The sequence below is a fragment of the Anguilla anguilla genome, chromosome 2, assembly GCF_013347855.1.
Source record: "Anguilla anguilla isolate fAngAng1 chromosome 2, fAngAng1.pri, whole genome shotgun sequence".
Taxonomy (NCBI): Eukaryota; Metazoa; Chordata; class Actinopteri; order Anguilliformes; family Anguillidae; genus Anguilla; species Anguilla anguilla.
In genome coordinates this window covers 32,611,363-32,639,138 of record NC_049202.1, presented here as the reverse complement: position 1 = coordinate 32,639,138, position 27,776 = coordinate 32,611,363, and the positions used below count along the sequence as shown (strand labels likewise).

Genomic DNA, 27,776 nt, shown 5'->3' with positions numbered 1-27,776 from the left:
AAAAATATTAAAGTATTGTTCAGTAATGTTCATGAATGAACTGACTAGCTTTACATGTGTTGTGTGTTGTGTTGTGTCTTTCTTCTCATCATTTGTGGTACATGCTGACTGTAAATGACATTGCTGAAATATTCAAGGAGACACGATTAAATGCCATCATTTTTAATGAGTACAAGAGTTACAAATAAGTTACAGCGAATCACGTTACATTACAGCTGTCTTGTATCGTTCCAATGTTGGCAAATAAGCGCGTGTTGGGGCAGACTAAAATCTCTCCTCACTCCACACAAAATGAAATCACGAAAGATCAGCTGACTTTGGAAATGTATTTGTCTTAACTTGGCACGGATGTCCCCCACCCCCAAACAAAAAACAAACAAGGACATCGAAGGAACGAAAGTGTGACCTCATTCTTTTTTTAGAACTATAAGCGCAAAATAAGTGTCAACCCCTGCTTTGGATTACATAGTTCATCTACCTTTCTTAAACCATCCGTCTCCTCTTAGTACAAAGTTCAAGGTTAGATTTCACTACAAAAGCCCTTTTTTAAAAAGTTGCATGTACTGACCAAGGTGAAATAGTGGATTGAATGACATACGTTTAACTGTTTGCACTACAGTACAATGTAACATTTTAAATATTTAAGTTACCAATTATGATTAAACATTTAAAATGTAAATCATTCTTTCTTTTGGTTCCATGGGCATCTAAGTTGAAGCACAGAGTTCAACTTTATGCAGTGTATGTCCATCTATTTCTGGGAATGGTCAAATATCCATTTAATGACACTGAGATTAATCTGAGTGTACTTCCTATAACGTAAGGGTGGTGCTAAGGTAATAAAATAAATTGTATAAAAATAAGATAAAATTGTAAAATTTGATAATATAATACAGGCTTGTCAGTCTTGTTTAATCAACTAATTCTAACCACCAGACAGAATGACATGCTTGTAAACAATTTTGAATTCAAGACCTTTGACAGTTCATAATTAAAATATGGTAATATACCTTAACATACTGAATACAATTTAGTAAAGTTTACTTTTTTGTACTCTCCTATTTACTTGCTTTTCAAAGTAGGTATCAGGTATTCTTCTCATAATTCTTTTTTAAATAGAACACGCTTTACTTGAGTATAATATATGTAGAGTAAAATGAGGTTGTGGTAAACAAGTAAACATTATTCATGTCTTGTTTCAACAGCCCCATTATAAAGACATGTACTGAAATTTACAATTTGCGCAAAACAAGCAGATTAGATTAATCTGAACACAGTTTGGTAGGTGTCTCTTTTCCTATTCAAAATTTATTTATAGACTTTTCTGAGAAATATGTATGGTAATTGTGTACTTAACTGTGTGCGCATAAAGAATTTCCCATATATGCCAGTCAATTTTAAAGTGTGTTGATAATTGGCACATACATTGTAAGTTTCATCAGGGAAGACAGCCAGTCTTTCACTGGCACTGGGGTATAGCCACATAGGAAAGAAACAGGAGAAGCTCTTATTTCTAAATGAATAAATAATAGATAACAATTTTTTTTCTTTTAAACATGAATTAATTGGCACCGAATCCAATGCTGAGTAAATGTTTTGAATCCACCAATATTCTTTTATTTACTTGCATCAAATGAATCCTCATTCTGACCCTCATCTTCGTAAAGACCTCTCGCCTCTTCTATCTACAGCGGGGTAATGGCTGGGCCACTGTATTGCACAGCCAATATGGCAGTTTGGTACAGTTTGTAGACCTCCTCATGAGAATTTCCCAACCTCCCCTGAAACCCCTGAAACCTCCAACAGGGACAATACATCTCCCGGATGTTTTGCACAACCTATCACTGTGTGAGTTCACACTACATAATGCAGTAGAGAAGGCTCATCAGCCACTACGTTAAGACCCTTCAACACCCATTCTTATTGCGCGTACGTTTTTTTTGAGTGACACATTGGTCCGGATCAGTCATGTTTTCTAGCTTGTTTTTTTTTTCCCCCCCAGGGAAAGCTCACATTCATTTGGTCGGTTTCGTACTGTTGCATTTTGCAGGACACTGATACCAATTTTTCGCAAAACGAGGGCCCACAAAGTCAAGACAAAGCAGCTCATAAAAGACAAATTGCAGCGTCAAAGGTCCCTTTTGTTCTGCATTACATAGCCAGAAGCAGAGATAACATAGACAATGTAGAGCTCCAGTCCTGGGACCACCAAGCAGAGTAAATCTATAGTCAGGATACACTTTAGAAAAATTGTGCACTTTCTGGAATATAAAGAGCAGCACACAAAAGCTATGACACTCACTGATAAATGTGTTGTATGGACTGGATATTTCAACAACTTTTGCATTTCTCTATCACTTTAGCTTTTTGACATTTATTCAGAATATACATATCTAAGCACTGAAGCAAAAACAAAGTGTTGCTTGGATTTCTCCCCCTCCATTTTTTGACCATAAAAAGCAGTGTGTTGCATTAACATATTAACTCCACTACGGACTATTATTTTTTGAACTGGTCATGTAAGCTTCACGGTGTAGACTACTTTCGGGAGCGATGGACCGAAAACAACGCACAGAATGGACTGCAAATACAGGGACCGGATGTGGGGATGTGGGATGTCACAGGGGGCTGCCCTGGGTGGGCCTGCACCCTATTACCCAGATCCTACGCAGGGCATTGTGGGAACGTGCAGTAGCATTACCAGCAGGTGGGGGGTGTGGCGGGTCAGGTTACATGATCTCGATGTCCCGCTCAATCCCCACGTACTTCAGGGCATCAGCTTGGCTGTACCTGAAGCACAGAAAGGGCGAGCAGCACAGCATTACAAATCCATCATGAACATCCATCGTATAACAGTCCCAAAAAACTACATCCCTAATGACTATGCAATGTATTAAATTGTATGAAGGTAATTATGTTATTTTCTTCAGCATGACACAGAAATATTTAGCTTGCTATAGAATCATAGTCCCCACATACAGCGGCATGAGCTAACAGCATTTTTTCTGTGAGCATTCCTCTTGGGAATGTAGCCAATAAGATGGTTCCCCCATCCTTTCTACCTATCTCTGAGACTCTGGAATTCTAATATCAATTTGAAATGATGGCTTCACACCCAACGTCCAGGTTATCCAAGAGAGCCTGAAACACGAACAAATCTGGAATTTTTCAATCAAAATATGCAGCACAGTTCTTTCAAAAGTGGCACATCATTGAAAGGCTGGACCACAACTCCGGAGAAGATCTGCCAATCCCTCACCTGTAGTCAAAGAACAGCTCCTCTCCCTGCTGGATGGCCCTTTTGGCAAAGATCCCTATCCTGTGGTCTCCATTCACCATCACCACTGTGACAACAGCTCAGGTCAGCCATATTAATTCTAGCACACTCAATATTGCTTTTCCTTGTACAAACAAAGTACACATTTGTGTCAGTGCATCAGCTCTTACCTTTAGCATAACAGTTGGGATTCACAGAGTGGTTTGCAAATCTGATTTTGTTTCCTTTTCTGGTGGCGTCCACAACAAAGTCTGTTGGAAAAGAAAAGTGAGTAGAATGCTCATTGCATAGCATGGACGATAACTGTCGACAAACCACAGGGTTATTCAAATTCAGCATACTCGTTACAATGGGAGTTCTTGGCCCTTTATTACTATGCAACATAACCAGGGTCAACACATTTACAACAACATTTATGTCACACAGATGCTGCCAGCATGTGATCTGTTGTGTACTGATATTGAATTCTGCATTGTAGTCCAAACTATTCTCAGAAACATAGACTATATTTGAGTCATGCCACAGACAAGACATACAAGACAGAGATATTAAAGCAATAGCACAAAGTCAGTAGCCCTGGTTATAAACAATGTCTGAACATGCATTTAATGTGGCTAATGAGACCAGAAATGTGAAATGAGTACCATTGTTCAGGTTGAACAGGAAGCTGGACATGTACTTGTCGTAGATCCTACCGCGCCGGTCAGCTTCATCTTGGGAAATGAGCTGAAGAGACACACGTGTAGTTCAGTCACTCTGTTCTGGTTTCTTTCAGACAGAGTTCTCTGAAGAATATAAACACTCACAAAAGCAGCAGTGCTTGTATTGCTTGGTCCTGGTCTTGGGATGACAACACATTTGACTTCTTCCCCACTTTAATTTATCTAGCGAGATTACTAGGCCATTAGAAACACCTCCTCCTGGGTTGTGCAGGAGCAGGGTTGATAAGCCTGGCTGGAGTCAGTTCAGCATGAGCAGGGCCTCGGAGTTCATCTCAGCGATCACATGACCATCTAAGCTGTCAAGGCATATTTCGGCAGTTACCCTCCAGGTATCCCCATAGGCGTTCCAAGTCCAGTAATCCTTTGCCAATAAGCAGAGACTAATTATACAATTAGGGCCTAATTATGAGCGTTATGGCTAAGTGTGGAGGAAGTGAAACATGGAGGCACTAACATTATGACCACTGAGAGAGTAAAAACAATGTCCTACAAGTACCAACAGATTTCATTTATTTTAAACTCATTTTTATACCACAGAACAAAGGCTGCAATAGACCAGAACTTAGAGACACATTAGGGAGAGGGCGATAAGGTTTGCATAAAGGAAAGGCATCAGGATTCAGAAACAAAGAGGGAAAACTAATGTGTTTCAGCCCAGAAACCCAAAAAATGGGAAAGAAGTCGAGGTGCTCGAACCAGGACCGTGATTACTAGAGAATTTCCTTATCCAGGCAACTTCTCTGAAAGGTGAGGCTAGCTGAGTGAAAGACTGCACTCAACACGTACAGGCATGTGTATAACTTAATAGATGTGAACAGGGACACGTAATCCAGGCTGAAGTTTTTCACGCGTCGTTGCACTGACTCTATTAAATGAAGTTATACACATGCCAATACGTGTTGAGTGTTCCAGGGTTTTAGCTCAGGGTTTTTAATTTCACCCTTTGGAGAATTTGCCTGGGTAAAGAAATTCTTTTAAGCATTATTTCATTTATGACTTAACGGAGGCAGTGACCAATTATTGAAATTTTATTCATATTAAAAAAGTTGATTATCAAAAATGACATCCATGTGGTACACGGAGGTGCCATAATAACATCTACTCAACCATGTAGGCAGGATTTACCCCGATGACTGATTTTCGTAAAAATAAAATCGAACTGCCAACAGCATGTCTGTTCACTGCAAAGTCTGTCTTAAGTGTTTTGGTCTTGTAATGAGACTCAAAATCTTTTTTCTTCTCTCAAATAGAAAATATTAGCTTGTTTTATGTTCCTGTTCGCTTGACATGTCAAATTTTATTACCCCATTGGCAAATCTTGCAATGAGTTAAACTCTCACCTCATTGGCAACATTTTGGGCTTATTTAATAAAAAAGTAACAGTAATTATTATTATTATTATTATTATTATTATTGTTGTTATTATTATTATTATTATTATTATTATTATTAAGTGAAAATATAAGAGAAATACTTGTTGAGATTGACTTTTTTTTGGTTTTTGCAGTGTTGAATCAACAGATTCAAAAGATCTTTTTATTTTGCACATTTTATCTTCCACAACCTGGTCTATCAATTCAGGAAAGCGCAGGCAAGCATGCTTTCTTTCATACAGCAGCTCACAAATCGGGCACACACACTCGCACACGCACGCACACACACACACATACGCACACATGCGCACACACACACATACAGTCACACGAGTCAGAGGAGGGCACTTTTTTTGTGCAATTCAAAGGGTGGACTTACGGATGCCTGATCAACCAGTGGGGGTTGTTGCTGTGTGATAAGTTGCTGCCATCCTGGCCTACTGAAACTCTCCCACCCCTGGGCAGTGCCCGAGCCAATTCTATGTTGCCCTGAGAGACTGCTGGGCTCAGTCGAGAAACATACCCGTGGGGCTGTATTGTCTTATGCTTTACATTCATTCTCATGCATTGATTGGAGTCTGTTTGTTGCAATTTGGTCATTGACTTGTGAAATGAATGGAAGGAAATGGCTTTTTCCAGCACTTTACAGGTTCTCAGGTTTTCTAGAGCACCAAGCAAAAGTGCCTCGCCACCAAAAAAAGAAGCAAAAAAAACTATGAAAGTGCCTGACTGGACTTGCCTCTCCACAGTACTCAGAGATGAACTCGTTCTTCTGCACGGACTCTTTGATGAAAGTTCCCCAACCAGCCACATCCGAAGGTGCCAGGAGGAGGTGCTACGGACAGGTCAGACAAATTAGCCAGGGCACAAAGTCTGATTCAGTGCCACACAGGAGGACATACAACACAGTAGTGACAGGAGGACTTCAGTCCAATTCACACTTTTAAATACAAAATCTTACAGTACCTTGAGATAACACCATATATTTTTAATAGCTTAACTTAAGAAGGGCACCAGTATCTGCAATTGTCTGAGACATGCTTAAATAGAGTGTTTACGGACCTCAACGACTCATTAACACTGCAGAGTATATGGGATACAGTAAAGCAATATGGCCAGCAGCCTGAATATAATATTCGGAAATGGCAACATGTGCTGTAATAATTTAACATAACGTTCTTTAAAATTAGAAATAGTGCATGACACACTTTCAAATCATTGTGCTTAAAAAAAGCAGTCCACAGAATTAGGGACTACTCAAGATGGACTACATCACGACAGTTCTAATGCATTACATATATGTACTGTTGTCAGTGGAAGTATGCAAGAGAATTGTGCATTGCACTGCATTCAGCACTCAGTCCAACTCACAGAGACTGAAGTACAGAAGCCCACTGATCCTTTTTATGCTTTTGTAAAATTTGGTTTTGATGAATAGCAATCCCCAACCCAACAAAAAAAGCCACATTTCAGCCACTCCCCTGTATACTGAATAATTATGTAAATGTCATATTTCAGTTTTTTATTTTTAATAAATTTGGAAAATTTTCTAAAAACCTGTTTTCACTTTGACATTATGGCGTATTGTGTGTAGATTGATGAGAATAAAAAAAAAAGAATTTAATACATTTTATAATAAGGCTGTAATGTAACAAAATGTGGAAAAAGTGAATGGGTCTGAATACTTTCCGAATGCACTGTAACTTAGCAAAAAAACCCACAGATCCCAGATCCCGCGCACGTGGACTCCACTGGAGAAGGTGTGTTTTTGTGGACCCCGGCCCGGGTGACTGTCCCATCCCCCCCCCATTCCTTACCTTCTTCAGGCCCCTCTGGATGCTGCAGTTCTTGCAGGACAGGCTCTTGCTGTCCCAGTGGTCGGTGGCGCCGCAGGTCATGCACAGGTCCGGGTCGCACTCGCGCACCGCCAGGTAGCAGGGGCACTGCTTGGTGTTGCACTGGGTCTTGCAGCGGCAGCCCGGGAAGCGGTTCTGGCCTGGGGTCGGAAACCAAGAGACACGGCGGCACTCGGGGGGGGGGAGGAAGAGACACGTAAAAAACGACGGCGAAGCGACACCAGAGCGGTTTCAGGCGTGAACCTTTTTTTTTTTTTTCGAGCGGAGGCCTGCCGCTTCTTGCCAGCTTTCTGTCGCTATCGTCTTCCTCCTTCACACCAGCTGACAAGTCCAATGTTTTAACATTCTGCTTGGAGAAGCTACTTATCCAGCTGTGTTTTTACAGCCAAATTGCTTGTAGAATGGTAGAACAACAGTGTCCCACCTGAGACTTAAAGCCTACAGTGGTCTGTTGCTTAAGTGCATTGGTTTTCAAACTCAATCCTGTGGTGGAACTTCTATTCTTCATAGCATGCACAGCTGTTTCTGACATAATGCGGCTAAAGAGGGAAAATAATCCCTCAAAATATGAAAAGTGTAATTAAGAAAAATTTACAGATCATTAAAATTGTGGTTGAAATGAAAACCAGCAGGGGTCCCACACGACTGAGTTTGAAAACCACTGAGTATACTACAAATTACTGCCATCTACTGGAGAACCAGAAATATTATCACACAGCCTGTAACTGAAAGCATCTTGCTGTGTAGCCTCTAGTTCTGTTTGTCTTCAGTGGGCAGTAGTCACTGACACATCCTCACTTGCCTCCTGAAGAGTGTTCCTGATCTGCTGGACAAGTGTTTGGGGGTTGTTCTTCATTATGGTGAGAATTATTCAGTCATCAACTGTAGAGGTCTTCCTTGGCCTACCAGGCCTTTTGTGAGTACTGCGCTCACCAGTGCTCTTTCTTCTTGATGATGTTACAAAAAAGTTGATTTTGGTAAGCCTAAGGTTTGGCTTACGTCTTTGACAGTTTTTTCTTATTTCTTAGCCTCATAATGGCTTCCTGGACTTTAATTGGCACAACTCCGGTGCTCATGCTGACAGACACCAACAACAAACTCTAGACTAGATGCTGAAAGCTCTCTTATACCTGCACTAAGGAAGCAATTGAACACACCTGACAAATCAGAAACACCTGCGTTGTCCTATATAAAATGTGTGAATGTGCATCTTAACCACCGCATGTGAACTGTTTGATTGCTAATCTAAAATTGTGAAGTACCGAGCCAAATCAAGAAAAAAATATCTTTGTCCCAAACATTATGGAGCTCGCTGTATGTTTGTGTGTGTGTATATATATATATGCATATATATATATATAAATATATATATACTGTGTGTGAATATATATATATATATATACTGTGTGTGTGTATATATATAAATATATATATATATATGTATAATTTTAAATATCCATGTTTATGTATCATTAAGACAAAGGTCCACACTCTTATATTCACACATACACACACACACGTGAAGCTGAAACGTTTAAATCTCCTTCAAAATCAATCCCTACAAAGCGCATTGTTTCACAATCAAATGAATGGTTTCCACATTACACACTCTGACTTTTTCCATCTTTAAAAAAAAAGCACAAGTTCTGGAAACGCTTCCCTGGTACACCAAATCGAATCTCACTAATATCCGAATTTCGGTCCAGGTTACACGCATTCCCAATTACAGTTATTCTGGTATCGAATGGGCAGACGGGGGCTGGCCCATTCACTGCCAACCACAGATGCCCTCTGCAGTGAATGCCCTCTCTCCCTCTCCTTATTACCTGAATATCAAACAATGGCATCATTCCACCGTCCACATTTTGCACACAAGAGCACTGTATTTGACAGTTGCCCTACACATGTTGTTTGATACCCTCTAAATGTTTTATATATTAGGCCCAAAAGTGAGTAACAAATGAATCAGACCCTTTCTGAGGAACCACAGAAGGTCAAGAGAACGCAGGCCACCTGGGGCACTTCTGTGTGGTATTGGCTTGACTCAGAGGAAGGTGAAGGGGCTTGGATGTATGGGATCACTATAAACTGCAAGCGACTTACACTCCGAGTCACACTGGCAGAACTTCTCACAGAAGTTTTGGGTCATCACACAGGGGCAAGCGCTGTCACATGGGTGGTCGGGGTGATCACACGGCTGGTAGTTGTACACCTGATTGGATGAATTATCTTAAGGGGGAAGTAGAAAAAACAACATGAGACACCAAAACTAAACAAATCTATGTGTAAAATACATAGCCATTTTACATTACATTACATTTACATTTGAAGGAAATGCAAATTTTGAGTAAGGTTCAAGTGAATTCTATGTCCACTAGGAACTTACCTTTCTTAAGTTGAATCTTTGCCCACAACCTGGAAAAAGGCCCACAAAACAACGCAACATTGTTTAAAAATTGTATCATTCTTCATGCTTCACTGATATTCACTGGTATCAATTCCCTTTTTGAATCAATACCCTCTTTGAACATTTCAATATGGAATAAAACATGTACAGTGACTTTTTTATACTCCACAAACAAGATAAAACATGACATGTCCTTGAGTTGTTGAGAATGAGATCACTGAATTCTGTGGAGGCTGGCAGCTTGCCTGTGCTTTCTCTTCTTCTTCTGTGGTGAGATGGCCCCATCCTCCAGAGGGACACGGTGGATGAGCATCTCCTTCACCGCGAAATCGTACACCTGGGGAAAGAGCAGTGAGTCTCACTCACAGTGAGAGAAAACAAGCATACGCACTCCAAAAAAAGCTGGCGAAAAACACAAACATTTTCAACCATGTTCAATCATAACGTTTAACACATCAACCCATAAGTCTTCATCAAAACAAGCAGACCCATACTCCCGCTCACCTACAATCTGTAACTATTTGTAACTAAGTACATACGCACTATGACCAGCAAGAAAAATGACAGTGCCTGCATTTCACCAATTTTACCAGAGCAAAAAGCACCACCTTAGTACTGTAGATACCAAATGTCACAATTCTACAGCAGGGAAGAGGGCTATGGCTCTGCTAGGCCTTGATAAGCCTAGCCCTATGCCTTTGCTTAAGGAAAGGCTGCTTATGGAGCTGGACAAACAGAAGGTTGTGAGTTATCTGCTGGTACTGTACAGTACTACCTGACCTGAACTACTTAAATAAGAATCCCACTGTCTAAGCGGATACAGTTGGATGTTCTCTGGGTTGGAGTATAACAGGAAAGAATTTCAAATGGGAACAGGAATATTTGAGAACAGCACACTGGTCCTGACACGGTATGCTCATTACCGATGCTTTACGAATCTAAATTGAGATCATTAATAAAGGTCTGCATAAGCTTCAGTGGACAGGACCTGATTCGTACGAGTAACACGTCCTCTTCAGAAGCTCCTGGAAGCAGGCAGGAGGCTGAAGTCGTAGGCCTCACCACGGGGTGTCACTCTAACACAGCCAGAGCTAACAGTAAGCAGCGTGCGGCACGCTAACACGCAAAGAGCTTCCCCTACCCTGTCCCTCCTTCCCTCTGAACCTGTCTGCCAAGAATGGATCTGGCGCATTCTCTTAAAAAATTTTTTTTTTTTTAAAAGACGGACATAGCATCGAAGCTCGTTTCAGCGTTTCCAGTCACAAAAAAACCACAATCTTACAGGGGGGGAGAAAAAGCGTACACGTAAGCAGGGTATTGGATGACGCAGCGCAAGAACACCGAAGCGTCCCCTGGAGAAACGCCGGATTGTTTTTTTGCCCTTTTTAAACTGCCGCTGTGTCATTCATCTTTAGTTTTCTCTCCAGTTCGTCGGCGGTTCGCAGCAGCGGCGTAGAGGCCCCTGCAGATGACGCAGCCGGCCCGCATTTCCTGCGCGTATCGCCGCGCGTGACCGCTGTGTTTTTTTTAACCAGCGAACCGTGCGGCCGAGCGTTCGACAGGGCTTTTAACTGGGGGTGACTCAGAGCTGCAACCATTTAAATCCCGTACATCAAATCCAGCTAACAGAGTTGGGATTTTCGATGTTTAACCGAGCAACCCCAGAAATGAACATTTATAGTCTAAGTCATTTCACGGCACTGCTGCTTTTCATTAATGACTCAGCATTAACTCATTTTCATACGGGCGCACCGGCACACGAAAAGGTGTTGAGACGTGCGCGTGTCCATCTACTTTCAGGCAGCCTACTGCCTCCAGGTGGATGCATAAGCCCATATGCATGGCAGCCCAGCCCAGCCCAGCCCAGCTGCGTCTACCTGCTTGCAGGTCTTGGTGCCGATGAGGCGGGCGATGGAGCAGAAGTTGTTGTAGTAGGTGCCGTGCAGCACCCGGAAGAGGGACTCCTCGGCGCCGCTCCACTGGACCTGCGGCTCCGCCTCCTCCCCGCCGTCGCCTCCCTGCCTCATCTTCGTGGGCGTCTGGCAGCGCGAGTTCCCCTCTGTGACACACAGAGCGCCACAGTTACCGTGACATCCCCCCCCACTCCCCCTCCTCGCCACCCTCAACCCCCCGCCACCGCGACCCTCCCCCCCCCCCCCCTGTACCCCCCACACCACCCCGCCCCACCCTTCCTCGCATCGATCGTGAGCGCGCTGACGCGGACCCTTTCGCGTATTAGCACAGTCCGCTCCGCCGCTCCTGGCCACGGAACAGAAATTGAATCAAGTTGTTTATACGCTGGGATCACTTAGCGGGGGGAAGCGAGGAGGGGGTCGGGGGTGGGGTGGGGGGGAGGGGGCGCTCACTCAACCGCAGGCCCCTGAGGACCGATACCGACATCAACACACGGAGCGCCGAGTCATCCAAATGTCGTCCGAGTGAGATGGCGTCGGGGGAAGCGCTCGAACCCGGCACTCGCCCAGGAGCGTTTTCGGGGATCGCCGGCGCAGAAGGGAACAGAGTGAGGCTGTGCGCACGGGGGGGGGCCGGAGAGCTTGCCCCCCCCCCCCCCCCCCAGGAGCAGGATGCGGCATTGTGGGGGGTTGGGGGGGGGGGGGGGGATGGTGAATCAGGTCTATGTTCCTGACCCCCCCCTGCCAAAAGGCAGAGAGCCCGGCGCTCGCTGGCGATGGCTCAGAGACTGCGGCAGCGCGCTGTCGCTCACGGTCCTACGGGGAGCCCGATAATGGCGATTGCGCAACAGCGACGGCCGCATCTGTTTTTCGACGTGACCGTCTCCTCGGCCGCGGAGCGGAAAGCTCTTCGTCTTCATCTATCTTTTTGGAAAAGGAAAACGAGCTGTCAGCAAAATTCGATACGCTGGCGTTCTTCCCACCCCTCGTCAAGCATATCTGTCATTCGCGAGCGGGACTGAGGGGGACCAATGAAAGGAGGCTTTGTTTCCTGTTTTTGGTTCAGCAGACCGATTCTGTTGTTTTGTTTGGAATAAAGCACTTTGGCAAATGTTTTTCTACCTGAGTCATCCCTGACCAAATCCCCTCAGTGTTCATTTATTTTCAACTTATGTGTAGCTGCACGTCATTTGTCTTAATCTTATTTCCTTTGAGATGATGGGGGAATTAAATGCCTTCTTGGAACTTACTGGAAGATGAGGGCCACTTAATAAGTCAAGTTTTGGCCAACTGCAAGTCCGAATGTAGGGCGACGCACTGAAGTGGACACTTAAAAATAAATGCTGCCCTAACAAAAACCGAAAGACAGTTTCAGAGACACTCGACGAGCAAAGGGAAGCCCTCTGTCTGCACGACACAACAGTATCTTCAGCTGCATTTTGTGCCATTAGCCCAGGGGTGCACAACAAGGGCCAATCCACTTCAGGATTTTGTGCGAACATTTGCCAACATTTATTAAATTAGCCCAATCATATCTTGATCTGACACGTGTATGAGCACCAGCTACAGCCGCAGACCGCAAGTGTATCCTAGAGATTGTACTGTGCTGAAGCAGTGTAGTTTATAGGGCTGTAAGAAATGGTAATCGGTTGGAACAAAAATCAGCACGCAGATCGGCCCTCCAGGACCGGAGTTGTGCACCCCTGCATTAGCCCCAACAGACACTTAGCCTGGCTTGAGTAAGCCTTATAAATGTGTGATGGCACGGTTTATCACAAGCCGGGGGCGTAGGTGCACACAGAGGGCACGTAGCCCGGTCGGAGGAGGCCATGCGGCACAGTGGCTAGAGTGGGCCGGGCGCAGGTTCGCGATCACCTGAGGAGCTGGTGGTCTCGTGGTCACTGTCGCCCTCCTTGCTCTCCCCGGTTGAGGCAGATGACCCCGGGCAGCTGGCGCTGGGCGGGCGGGGCTGCCTTCGTCGCCGCCGCGACCGCTGGGCCCTCTGCATGTTGTGATCCGCAAACTCCTTCGCCCCTTTCTTCAGCCGGGCATGAGGGAGAGAGAGAGAGAGAAAGAGAGAGGGAGGGAGTGAGGGAGGGAGGGAGAGAGAGAGACAGAGAGGAAGGGAGGGAGAGAGAGAGAGAGAGAGGGAGGGAGGGAGGGAGAAGGGAGAAGAGAGAGAGAGAAAGGGAGAGAGGGAGGGAGCAGGGAGAAGAGAGAGAGAGAGAGAGAGAGAGCAGGTAAGCAGGGGAGAAAGTGATGAACTGTTTAAACATGTTATCTAAAATCTACTTCTCTGCTGATGGTGAACTTCAGACAAGATGTGCAGGGCTTTGTACGGCCCCAGTTTGGAAATGTTCAAACTCTGTGATGCCTCTTGGAAAAGGGCTAATGAGCCTGTAATGACAGTAGATGGGAAGGTTTTGTCATATAGGTATCAGAGACCTAGAGGACACATAGTATTGGCGTGATGAAATGTGGAACATGCCAGAAATGATTAAGCTATTTCAGTTGTGTGTGACACAGATGCCGGCCACAGGTCCATGTTGGTCCATTCGAGAGCATGTGACCATCTGTCCCCTTGCTGTGTTGACAAATTGGTCAGAAAACCTGTAGGAGTAGATCCAGGGCTCCAGACTAACTTTTTACATTGGTTGCACTGGTGCGCCTAACTTTTTCATTTAGGTGCACCCAAAAATTTTTACCGCGCCTTTTGCCGCCGCAATAATGCATTTTAAACGGTACCTTTTTTGTCAGTTCCCATACACATTTGTAATTTCACAAACACATTATGTAAATGATTGTAAACAGGAATAAAGGTGCAGATAAATGATTTTTCTTTATTTAAATCACAGCACAAACAAGAAATCGCAATAACCTCAAGTGTTTAAAAAATAAACTTAAAAAGTGCTGATGTTTAAAGTGCTTGACAAACTCAAATAAATCAATCAAACTCAAGTAACTCAAACAAAAGTGTGCGCTGCTCCCGGAGGTTGAACTGAATTTGAGGGTACTACACTGTCATAAGAGTGAAGTTATTAAATAGTTTTCCCAATAAAAATTCCCAAAAATTATGCAAAAGCACATTTTTCCAAACTAAGTGTTGTAGTATAACCACTAGGGGACCATTGATGTGTGAAGTGATTTTAGGGACACTACACTGTATAAGAGTGAAGTTATTGAATATTTTTGTAGTGTCTCTTTTCGGTGTTGGTCCCTGCACGCTCGTCTCACAGCCGGCTGTACATAGAGACCAGTGTTATTTGTCCAGCTCGGAGGACGGCTACATTTGGCTAAAATTAGGGTGTAGCTCGTTGCCTACCTTACTACGATACTAAAGAGGTGTCGTTTGTGTTTTAACAACGTTTCGCTTATGAGTTATTGATCCGGGAAGTTTGAATATGTGAATGTTTCCAACTTTACCCAACTTCCTCCCTCCGACATTGCCTTGGTTTACTGTTGCCTCAAGCCAGTCTCAAGTCGAAATGACACAATTACGTCGTGATCTAGAGAAAATCATTATTTGTTTTCTCGAGATAACAAGATAATTAAGTCCTGATCTCAAGAAAACCATTATTTGTTTTCTCGAGATAACGAGATAATTAATTTGTGATCTCGAGAAAACAGGGCCGCTCTCGGCTTCCGTACTAATACACACATGCCTTATTTTTTTCCCCCACCCGCATTCAGCGAAGAAGAATATCAGGGTCAGAGCCAATCAGAGGCAGAGTAGGGGCGTGTTTTCGCAGAATGCGGGTGGAAAAAAAAATAACGCTACACACACGCACACACAGATACAGACCTGCTAAATGTCAGGCGCACCGGTGCGACCGATGACAAAGTTTAGTCGCACTTGACAGAATGGTCGCACTCTGGAGCCTTGAGATCAGAGGGTTGAAAGGGCAACGGCAGCAGTGAGGTGTGAAATGGGAGGGGCACTGAGGAGGACGTAGCCAGGACACCTCACCTGCAGCAGGAAGCAGTCCAGCCCACAGGGTTCAGTCTCCTTTCGAATCTCCTTGTTCTTCCTCTTGTACACATTGGGAGTGGCGTGGAAGGCTGGAAACAAACAAAGCATCAACCGAAGTCAAACAAAGGTGGTAATGAAAGGGCATCGCCACATTTTAACAACTGGCACTGGTGGTGATGACAATGACCACCACAGACCGGACTTGACTGTTTGTTCCATCTTAAAATGTGTTAAAAAGTATAAAAACAGAAAGAGAGTGAAAGACTGAGACAGAGCAAATTCAATTTTTAAAAATTGTATTCATAGTCATTTATGAGTCTCCTGCCATGTTGTCTCGCATGCTAATGTGTGCCTTCATACATTCCAGGGACAGTGCTGAACCGCACAGAATCGAACAGCCTGCGCTAAACCACCTTGGGCGCAGTACTGAAGGGGGCTCTTAAAAGAGCGCACGACAGTAAGACCAGCGAAGTGGAGAGATAGGGACAGATTGGTAGAGAGGAACAGAGAGGGAGGGCGAGATTACGGTGGAGGAAGCAGTCGTATTTGAAGCAGCGCCTGCAGAACAGGGTGTGGAAGGAGTGCAGAGACTGCTCTCGCTGAACAGACTTGGCGAAGGGGCCGTCGATATTGGGCGTGCACTGAGGAGGAAGCTTGACCGGGCTGGGAGGCTCCAGAAGGTCCTTGTACCTGCAGGTGGAAGGGAGGCTAAGGTGAGGCAATAAGATAGAAGATTCTGCAATCCGTGAACCATTAGCAGTAATCGCTATCGTTCTTTTGTCTGGCAATTCACAATCTATACATTAGTCTGCAGTATACAGTATGCTATACATGGCCATCACGTTCACACTCATATACAAACAGAAACGTACACTCATTCATGAATGCATACACATGCAAAATAATAAATATACACACACAAAAGAATCCACACAACAGAATTACGCCATTTTAAAATGTTCCTTACTTCTCCTTCAGCTGCTCTGTTGTGCCTTTGTATGGAAACATAGAGGCGATGGCTTTGAATATCTTGTCATGGGGGATCTTCTTATTGGTCACTAAATCTTTTGCTGCAGTGCGCAATGGAAAATAACACAAAATAATGAGCACTCTCATCTCTCAATTGTGTACTTTCTGGAAAAGTAACCTGGAATTTTTTTAATGTATCTCCAACAAAAACTATTTTGAAACATACATTTTATATACAAATATGGGAGGGGACAAACACCCTTGGGGTTAAGTCAGAACCATCCCTAGTGAGCCTAAATCAATTGTGTGTTCATAGCCTATATCAACAGCCTTTTGTTAAAACTCTGCCTCTAGTGTCAAACGACACTGTTCAACCCTCATCTCAACTTGCCAAGTTGATACCCCAGAGTGCTAATCGTTTGATCTTTCCCTTTTGTCTTTGCATCCCCTGAGCCTACAGGCATGTACCTGCACAGGCCCTGAGTGAGCCGCTCTGTAATCTGCTAGGAGAGGCCCTAGGGCCTTGTCCTGTGCTGTGCCTATGTAGGCCCTGAGTGAGCCGCTCTGTAGTCTGCCTGAAGAGGCCCTAAGGGCCTTGTCCTGTGCTGTGCCTATGTAGGCCCTGAGTGAGCTGCCCTGCCTTTACACACTATCATCAATCCAGGTGAACCACGGTGCTGCAAAATGCAAATGTAAGGTCAGACCTCCGTCCTCTAAACTGAATTAAATGACAAATAACCTTGTGTGTAACGGCACTAGGCATGTTTCTTCTGGGTAAGGGGAGATCTTGACACTGACAGGCAGACTATTATACAGACATCCCCGGAACGCTCTACTCGCAGAGGTCATTAGCGCTGAAATACGATGACGCATATCAGTGTTGTGAACAAACTGGTTCCTGAGAGGAAGGGTACCAATGCGCAGTGGGACAAGGGGGTGACAAAAGCAAACAAAATGAGCTGCAATGTGCCTGCCTCCTTCTAACTAAAGACAGGGATAGCAATAGATTATACCATTGGGTACTGTACACTTGAGCATGCTGCATAGCTTGTGGTTATGGAAACAATATATACAAACTCCTGGTCGGTATCTAGGTTTGTGCTGCAGGAACAAGCTTCAAGAAAAACAGAGCAGACCTAATCTGCTTTACACTGTCCTATCTGAGGAACTGTAATTTCAGCTGCTATTGTCTTTGGCAGGATTTGTTGGGCTACTGGACAGACATTTGTTTTAGCTCTGTCTGGTGCAAATAGATCTATAGTCTGTCTGACAAAACCGTTTTCATCCCACAATGGCAGAAGCCTAACTATGCCTTAACATTCAATGCGATTTTTAATTTCATTCTGCACAAACACAATTTGGTGAATTTACTTTGGTAATTACTAGACTAACCAAACTGTGTCTGTGAGGAATTAAGTAAACGCTTACATTCAATCATACATCAACGGAGAAGTGTTGATTGAATTCAGTTTTGTGTGGAGTCTCTGCAACTTGCGTAACTGCCTACCTTCTGCTATGCTTTGCCTCGTCTTCCTGAAAAGGACTGGCTGCCCAACGTTGGCATCTTCCACCCCCTCTGCCACACTCTTCCTCTCCACATCCTCTTCCACGTTCTCCCCACCCTCGTCTTCCTCCTCGTGATCCGAGTATTGGCTCAGCGCCTCCACCAACTCTTTGAAGATCTCGTCGTTGATGAAGCCGCCCTCTGGAGAAAACCGCAGGCCGAAAGAGGTCACAGAGAACACATGAGCTCCCCAGTGAGTCACATCACCCGCAGAGGGGCGCTTCCTCCCTCCACCTATGCCATTAGTCCAGGATGACATCATCGGACCAGCACATTCATCTGAGCTTGCCAATGCCTGGGGACCTCATGCTGAGAATACTCAGTGACATCTTTACTCACTTTTACATTTGCTTTGAAGACGATCTCTTAGTTGACGGGTGACCGAATGGTGACTAAAAAACACTTTTGGATTAGCACATCACTTGACCAATCATGCATGACAGTGGTGGTATACAATCCATGCGTAACTCTCATGTATTACTGTACATGATAACATCCTCCCCTTGAGGGTCACTCTTGGTGATTCCACCCAGTCGTGATTTCTAATAAAGCTGACAATGCTGCTTTGGTGAGTTAATGACTTGAAGTCTGCTTGATTTGATTGTACAGTTTAACACATTGCAAAATCTGCAATTGTTGTACTCCATACCTCTTCCGATTCCTAGAGGCTTCTCAATATAGCATTTGTTACATGTGAACTCAGCGTTTTCTTGCCCCTGACATATCTCATCAAATTATATATTATGTCCCATGGCTATAAGCGCAAGTCTCCAAAGTGTGAAACTCTTAAGTCAAAGTACGTAGGAAATATGTCACTCATTCTGAAACAAGAGAGAGCAAAATACATTGATATTGCCGCCATTTTAAAGAAATTCAGGCAATCTTTACTTCACTATGGCATTTTTATGGATGGACACTACTTTCATGAGCGTTCAACACCCATGCTATGAATTAAAAACAAAAGGAAGGGAAGGCTATACCACCATCACTGAGCTTTGATTTCCACATTTGTAACCATGTGAGAGATGATTAGCATGTTACAGTATTACAGCCAAAGAATTCTCTTGGCTGTAATGATTACAACTGTGCGGAGGAAGCGAGTTGGAGGCATAGCACTTCCAAGTGGGATGTATAAAATGTTTAAGCCAGAATTTGTCTGTCCCTTGAAGACAGCTGTCAGGAAGCCTACGCTGGTGCCAGTGGGGAGGGGCGGCCTGGGTGTTCACCTCGGTCCCCGTGCACGCCGTCGTAGTTGTCGATGAGCTCCTCCAGGAAGGCTTCGTCCTGCTCCAGCACCTCATCCCCCATGTAAGGAATGTTGTGCAGGAACGTTTCGTCCTCCACCTGCAGAAAAGGAGATTCGATCAAGGGTGAATTTGTGACACAGCACAGAGCGCAACAAAAGGAAATGGAGCAGTAAAACACAGAGGAAATGTAACTGACACCCCTTACACCTACAGTATTTGGACATTTTTAAAATCGGCCATGCGTTCATTACCATTGTCAACTTGCTCCAAATGCACTCTGAAAGAAGCAATAGTAAAGTCAAAGCAGCATAAGACAAAGTACAATATTATGTGACCTTTACATGAGGTGATATTTTCATATTATGTGACCTTATGGGGTCTCCAAAATGCTATAAAACCATTGAGAATTCAGAATGGTTTGATAAATCAGGGGTGCCAACCCACGGTCCTGGATGCCAATAGTCGCTAAACAGTGTTTTTTTAATTCTCAGAAGGGGGAACGGTGGCAAAAACTGAGACAGAACAGTCTGTGCTTTAAATATTATGGTCATTATGAAGTAACCTGGACAATCTACACTATAAATTAACTCCATCAAGGAAAATCCACTAATTGTTTTGTGAATTTCCTGAACAAGCGTGACTTTAAGGACGCGTGTTAGCAATGGTTGTGGCTGAGTTGCTACTGACCATGAAGTTGTGCTGTAGTGGGGACCAGGAGTACATGAATGGGACTCCCGCAACTGTATTCAGAGTCCTCATCGCAACACTCTGCTTCTTGAATGCAGGGAAACCAGATTCCACCACACACTGCTGTAAAAGGACAGAAGAAAAAGAACAAAATGAATACACTGGCCTGAACCATCCAAAGGTTTTCATGGGTCCACTCAAACCAGAACCCAAGACCTGACCTACTGTGGGCCCCAACTTGATGTTCAGGGATTTTTGAGACAGTTTTATTCAACTCTCTGTGTCATGCATATTATATAACTGAGTTTTACATCTCTTTCAAATGCATATTAAATAACAGAGTGTTTCTGGACCTGTGAATCAGAAAATAAATCAGACTTTCATCATTTGCCACTTCTGATAGTTTTCTTAAATCCTACATTTTCTTAGGCTTTAGCTGTCGAAGACAACAGTTCACCCACTTAACAGAAATATAGCTAAAATAATGGTGAAATAAGCATGTCTGGTGTTTTGTGTTAATCTGTTAGCTACTGACATTGTCTGAAAGTCACATTCTCTATTTTGAAATGATATTTGAGCACTTTTTTTGACTGAAGGATTAGCTAAATTGCTAAAGATTAGCTAAATTTGATTGCAATAAGCAAATTTTTCTATTTTGTTAATTGCCGGACCAGGTGCTCGGTGGGGGGGGGGGGGGGGGGGGGGGGGCAGATTGCATATAGAATGGACCGTGTAGGATGGAGCGTCACTGATCAAAACAGTTCATTTCAATATTGGGGCAGTTCAGTTGGGAACAGGGGGAGCAGAGAAGCGATCACAAGCAAGGGTAAAGAACGAGGAATTGCACTGCACTTCACTTGGTTTTACTTTGGGTATGGTTTTTCAGTATGATTACACATCATGCCCATTCCAGTTTGGATAGAGTATTTACTTGCACCTGCGAAGACCTTGAATCCCAAAACAGAATAAGAGCCCAGAACAATGGCTGCCATGGGTTCCAATTTGGCTCCAGGTACAAAGAAATCCATTCACCACAGAGCACAGGTAGCCATGACATTTCCGTCATTCGCTTTGGCATTTTTAAGAGAGGCCTTTTCTACAGGCATATTACTGGAAAGCAGACTTCCAAATTTTTTTTGTCTTTTTTGGCAGCTACATTACCAGTTCTTGAGCTTCCGGGAAGCAAGAGAGTTCTGGGATACAAGAATTCTGGCAAGACTCTTGTTCACGCTTTAATTGAAGGGCCTATGTATACTGTTGAGAGACAGTCAACAAATACTTTTCTTCCTATTAGTTCTGTATGACTCTTTTCTTAAATAGGTACTGTAGGCCTGCAATTGTAGATAGTAAGAAGGTAACAATACCTACCAGTTATGTCATTTATGCTGAAAACATGCCCATGAAACGCCTGACTGAAATTTAAAATGTAAGTCATACTTTGCAAGAAATAAAAATTTATGAAAATTTTCACACAGCATTATATACTGTCAAAGAGGTTGTCGTATAGATTAGCTGCAAACAAATTCAACTTAACAAAATGTACAGTATATTCCAAACTTCAGGGAACACTAGGGGTAAAGACGCTAAATATCTTGGTCCACCTTGTTGTTAGGCACAGCTCCCACGGCAGAGGCAAGCGGAATGGGCTGTATTCTCAGCTTGGACCACTCTTCATTCAGCAGGCTGGTCCTTTCCTTGATCTTCCTGCGACTGGCCATGAAAAAGGACTGGGGAAAGAGATACGAAATGTTAGCTTGTTACTTCATTTATTCACATAGATAAAATAAACTCTAATGTTTTCATAATTACAATATATTCTGAGCGCACACCGCTATCCAGAGTGCCGTATTTACATTTTTACAACAACTTACATGACCGAATATTCACTGAAGCAGTTAAGGTCATCAAAATAAAGGGCAAAACAGCAGGATGTACTGTAAACCATCTAGTGAAAAGCTCAGGTCTGTCGGCACCAAGTCCCAGTGTCTCCCACACATAGACTACAGCAATGTTATCTGGATGTCATTCAGACTCTTAAGCCATCACTGAATGTTCTCTCAGAATCACCGAGACGCTATAACAACATGTTTAAGTTGTAAAGCTTGCATTCAGTAGAATGCAAGCTTTTGAAACTAAAACCTGTTTTTGGCATTTTTTTTATTTCACATTTCACTTCATTTATTTTTGAAGCAAGAAATGGACAGTATTTTGAAAATAGCAAGAATGTACTATAATGTGTACTGCTATGTGTAGTTGCTTGGGCTGCAGTGCTTGTAATCACGGCTAGCTAGCTTTCTGACAGTCGCTTGCTAGCTTATGAAAAGGTGTCTCTATAGCAGTGTTTTCATTCCAACCAATTAATGCTGCCTTAATTGAGTCCAATTACTCATTCAGCCATATGCGTTTAACTACATTGAAGCACAGAATATAAGAAAATTTTTATTTAGACAATGCGGGTCACCATAGACGTCGGGTCACCATTGTGCACAAACCTGCATCCCTAATTCAGCAAATAATTTAACTAATTATATAATCAAGATCTGAGGCTGGAATGAAAACCTGCATACACACGGCCCTCCATGGCACGAGTTTGACACCACTGCTCTATAGGAACCTCCCTCAAGACATGGAACAATTTTTTTTTAAATTCTGGACATCAATCCTTCAAATGCTTTTGGAAAGTAAAAAAAATGTTTGGACCATTCATTTCTTGAGAGAACCTGCATAGCTCTAGTTCTAGTGCAACCACAAATCCATGAAGTTGCTCATTAGTATCTGCATGCCAGTGCTGCCCTTCCCTGTCCCAGATAACAGAAAGCAGACTTGACTGTTAAAAAGAGGCACAGGTAGCGCAAAAACCTGAACACTAACAATAGACATATGACCCGGCTATTACTACACGAATACGCCACACGTATCCGATCTGCCTCTTTTGTACATGTTCCATATTTTTCTATTTCTTCTAAATGTAATGTTTGCATTGGTGCTACTGCTACCATCCCATTACCTCAGCTGACCTAGAACAGTGCAGCCAGATAAATGGAGAGGGGGGGGCGGGGGGGGGGGGGGGGGCTGTGTGAGTTGTATCTTGTCCTATTACGTGTCCTTGTTCTGGTGTGGAGAAGTAGTTTTTAGGGCACTGAGCCACGTGCTTGGCCTGGTTTTCTCAAGCAAAGAATTAAACAGAAATAACTTTCAGGAGACATGAAAGTTATAGAGGAGAATTCTGGCCGAAGTGTTAAATGCATTCTGTTTTATGATATGTATGAAATACTTACATGCACAATTGAGCATTCTGCGGCATGTCCTAGAACCTAACCCTCCTCTTCCAGTCAATGGTGCAAGCAGACCTTACTACCAGGCAGAGATTTTCAATTGAGCGAACACAGACCATAAAATGCCCTGTCATAAATCGGATGTTTTCTCTCAAGTAACAATTTTTGTCACTATAAGGCATCATGAGTCATTCAGAAAACATTCTTATGAGCATTCTGTCAATATGCGGTTTGTGTAAAGGGATGATTTCCTGATCTAGTAATTAAGTGAAAAGCAAGACAATGTCAACAACAAAGCCATAAATGATCCTCTGACTGGAAGACTTTCTAGATTTTCTACATCTTGGGTCTCTTCAAGAGTACTATCGTTTGAGATTTCTCTCACGAAAAGTTCAGGCTTGCAGGTGACATCACTCAACATATCATAAAATGCATCGATGTGTAATATTTGGCAGGGGTTCCCCTATAAATCTGATACTATGCATGGTTTTCTAATTACAAACTAAACATGGATGAAGAAAGCATAATAACTGATAGTGAAAGGGCACACATACCTTGACTTCCTCAGCCTTACGGAAGCGCTTCAGTTGCCGAAGTCTCATGTACTCAGACTTGACTCTCTTCCTCCACTCCACCAGAGTGTTTGAGGGCTTGTTTGGCGGAAGGCCGCGAGTGTCCTCCATATTGCTGCTCTAAGACAATGCAGAATTACACACACATAAATAGGGCAGATGTGCAGACGATTAGCCTGAGATCCCTCCACATCCACATAGGAAAATTGCAAAGAGTCCAGAACACTGGTTAGCACACCAACACCACCACAGTGGCCTCTTCACATAGCCACTATGTTCATGCCCCCCCCCCCCCCCCCCCCCCCCCAGAGCTCAGTATTTTTTTTTTACAGACAAAATATACTGGGACTAACTTCAAACTATACACAAAATTATTTATTGTATGTACCTCTGTTGACGAGAAGAAAATGTCATAAAGGAGAATTAAAGACCCATTATTCTTTGAGTGTGTTGAGATGTACTGTGAATGTCTGTGAACATGACAGCATTAGTAAACACTCTGTTTACAATGCTTAAATGCACATGCACTCATCAAATATGAGTTGCAACTTGTAAGCACCTTCCATTATTGATTATTCATTATTTTACCATTATTAATAGCCCACAAGCAAGTGTGTGATGTATAGATAGCCTACTTATAACACAGGAGGACTTGCAAACATGAAAAAAGTGAAAGTACTGACCATGACCTGTCTCACTCTGCTCTGCACATTTCCTTTCAGGTCACAAATGGGACCAAAAATCCCCCAAACAAGTGCACTGCTCATATTAACCAAACTATTTTCTCCAGAAAACCCACACACACACATATATATATATATATATATATATATATATATATATATATATATATCCACGTGTCCTTAACGAATAAAAAACGCATGACTCAAACTTTGTCATTCTTACATCTTTTTTTCTCTGCGTGTGTGAATGACCGCCGCCTGCTGCTTGCATGCTGTACTGAGCGTGTCCGCATTTTGGTGGGGCTTTAAAAGCAATACAGTGCATCCTGGATAGAGAAACAGTGTTGAGATATTTGATCATGCGGCACTGGGCAGAGAAACTGTCCAATGAGGGAAACAAAAACATGAAAAAAACACTGCGCTGTTGTGAGACGGTAAACATGGATCACGCCGTCACCATGGTCGGAAAAACACATGCTTCGAGCGTACAACATTGAACAGTGGAAGTGGGCGTGCCTCTTCGAACAGCAATATGAAAACGGTGCAGGGAAGTGCGTAGTACACTTTTACAGATTTCATAACCCTTTTAAGAAAGATCTAGAAGGCTCTTCTAAGCATACAAGGCAGCGAAAATACAAATTTACACGACGATGCCCGATGTGTAACCCCCTTCGTTAAAAATCGTACTCATAACATCGCCAAGCCTTTTATGCAACGAAAGATTTCCAGAAGACCTCGCTACTCCAGTAAGACTACAAGCAGTCAGTCACATCCCTTTTCACCAATACTATATAGCTAATAATGTACTTGCGAAAGTAGCACTACTCAGATTAACACAAGACATTATTATCATATTAAAATATAACGATACAACCAATAGGCTTCGATATTTTTAAACATGTGCAAGCAACACCATAAAATGAATAAAAAAACAATTTGTACGAAATTCGTATCCTACCTGCTATTGGTAGCAGTACGCTGTGCTAACGTGCAGAAAGGAACTCGAATCCCCTGGTTATTTATGTCCTGCACACGACGACGCTCTCTGAGCTGCGGACCAAATGCAGAATTCAATAGTCATGTGTTTCGATTCGCAAGATGAGAAGATGAGAAGATTCCTATGTTGTGCGCGAGCATGCTGAGATTGTTGTTGTCCTATCTACAGTTAGGAGCTGCGCACTCCGTCGGAGCAGCGGATGACGTCTTTATTATTAGACACCGTTGCTGTTTGACTGGGCAAGAGGGATTCTGTGTGAAACTAATGAACGTGTAAAGATATCGTTGCTTAACATTGCTATTACTAATAATAAGAACACATTATTATTATCATTATTGACGAAAATATAGTTCCATAATTAGTAGGCCTAGTCTAATTGAATAAGCAATATTAAGTTTATTAGCCTATATTATAGTTACATTTGGTTTTAACAATAGCAGTTATACGCATTCAATGCACTCTTCAGAAGTTGCATGAGTCATACTTGACAGAGGGGTTACCGGGAAATAGTTTTATTTACACCGACTGCCTTTTACTGGAAAAGGACAGGACGAGGGTTCGGGTATTACATGTGAGGGGGGTCCGGGGCAAACGTTTGGGAAATAAAGGGGGGTGGGATTTTTTGTAGGGAACAGAATTAACTCTTTCAGACATAGTTCTTGACTGACTTACAACGGTGCAGACTCATGACGCAACAGTTTTTTCCCCAACTCTTATAAGCACTGAATTTTTCATCTTCCGTCTTGCTTACCTCACTATATATATATATATATATATATATATATATATATATATATATATATATACATACAAACATATATATTTATTTTATTTTATTTTATATTTATATAATATATATAGCGATTATATAACAATTATAACAAATTTGATGACAGCGACAATTATTAGGCTGTTATTATTATTATTATTATTATTATTATTATTATTGGTGACAGTAAGAATGGTTAGCGCTGTGGTACTATCTGCAGTTGTAGTAGGAAATGCACACGGGTAGCGCTCGTATTTAAAGTGTAGTCTTACTCAGCCGAGATGAAATCGTTTTCAATGCAACGAAACAGGCAGCGAGAGAGCTTGTTGTTTTCCTTCTGTGGCGAGCAGTAGAGCAGGCGAGGTCGCTCGAGCCTCGCTATTGGTCCACATCACGTGACTTTCCAGACAAGAAAATAACAACGTGCGCATGACCAGCCTGGTATGAGGTTCCCATTGCGGTGATCTTAGGGTTGCCATCTGCAGGAAACCCCCGGTTTTGTGGCTTAGACGGACTTCATATACCCAACACTATTACAATAAAATTGAGCTCTCGAGCAAGGAAGAAACTCTGTTCTACGTTCTCTGCACTATTTATGTATTAAACTACTTTACAGAAAAACGGAGATATTTTAATGTAAATGAATTAATTTTAATGAATCTGTAATTTGCTTCAAGTGAGTGCTCAAACACCAGTAAGAAAAGGGGGAAAAAAACTATGAATACATCATCCGTTTTTGCATCCAGAATTACTACATTACTTCAATAAATATCAGATTTGAAATATTCTAATTTATCACTGATGAGGAGGTGGCACATTGTGGGGATGATGTGGTATGACTTGACTTTAGATATGCGCTTTGTATGTTGGACTTCAGGGATTTAGCATTAATCCAGCTGTATTGTTTTGGATTAATTTGAGATATGCTCCCTTGAGATTGTGAATTGTGTAGGGATGTGGTGGGCTGAGTGTGTGCGTGAGTCTGAATCAAAAGCATCACATAGTTCCTGCATTCATGCTGTGAGCCTCCCATTCTACCTCTTCCCAAAGGCTATTCTATATCTATTGGATTGAGATCTGGCGACTGTGCAGGCTATTGGAGTAAACTGTCATTGTCTTGTTCATGGAACCAGCTATGTGCTCTGTGACATGGCACATTATCCTGCTGAAAGTATCAACTTGAAAAAGGGTAGACTGTGACCATAATAGGATGTACATGGTCAGCAACAATGCTTAGGATATGATGTGGCATTCAAATGATGCTCATTTGGTATTAAGGGTCCTAATGTGTACCAAGAAAACATTCCCCACACATTACACCAAACCCAACACCAGCCTTCACTATTGACACAAGGCAGGACGGATCTATGTATTTATTGTTTTTATGCTAAATGCTGACCCTACCATTTGCATGTCACAGCAGAAATTGAGATTCATCAGACCAGGTGACGTTTTTCCAGTCTTCAGTCATTAAGTTTTGATGAGTATGCACCTG

General features: G+C 42.8%; 1 protein-coding gene across 8 annotated transcripts; it reads right to left on the bottom strand.

Annotated features, from left to right (window-relative positions):
- Positions 1-146: 146 nt before the first annotated feature.
- Positions 147-26,676, bottom strand: ezh1 (enhancer of zeste 1 polycomb repressive complex 2 subunit). Of its 8 annotated transcripts, XM_035407168.1 has the most exons (22): positions 26,554-26,676; positions 25,474-25,565; positions 24,739-24,841; positions 23,815-23,952; positions 21,587-21,712; positions 19,986-20,108; positions 19,278-19,395; positions 17,995-18,192; positions 16,486-16,588; positions 16,045-16,208; positions 15,516-15,607; positions 13,424-13,586; positions 11,513-11,694; positions 9,881-9,972; positions 9,615-9,643; positions 9,332-9,457; positions 7,190-7,368; positions 6,112-6,207; positions 3,922-4,003; positions 3,448-3,528; positions 3,260-3,344; positions 147-2,790 (listed from the first exon to the last, which is right to left on the bottom strand). In XM_035407168.1, the coding sequence occupies exons 3-22, from the start codon at positions 24,838-24,840 to the stop codon at positions 2,730-2,732; spliced, it is 2,340 nt and encodes a 779-aa protein (XP_035263059.1). In that variant the 5' UTR covers position 24,841; positions 25,474-25,565; positions 26,554-26,676; the 3' UTR covers positions 147-2,729. The 8 variants fall into 8 exon arrangements, with proteins under 8 accessions (XP_035263059.1, XP_035263061.1, XP_035263058.1 ...); XM_035407170.1 differs by lacking the exon at positions 24,739-24,841; XM_035407167.1 differs by lacking the exon at positions 26,554-26,676 and having other exon boundaries at positions 25,474-25,731.
- Between the last annotated feature and the right edge of the window lie 1,100 nt (positions 26,677-27,776).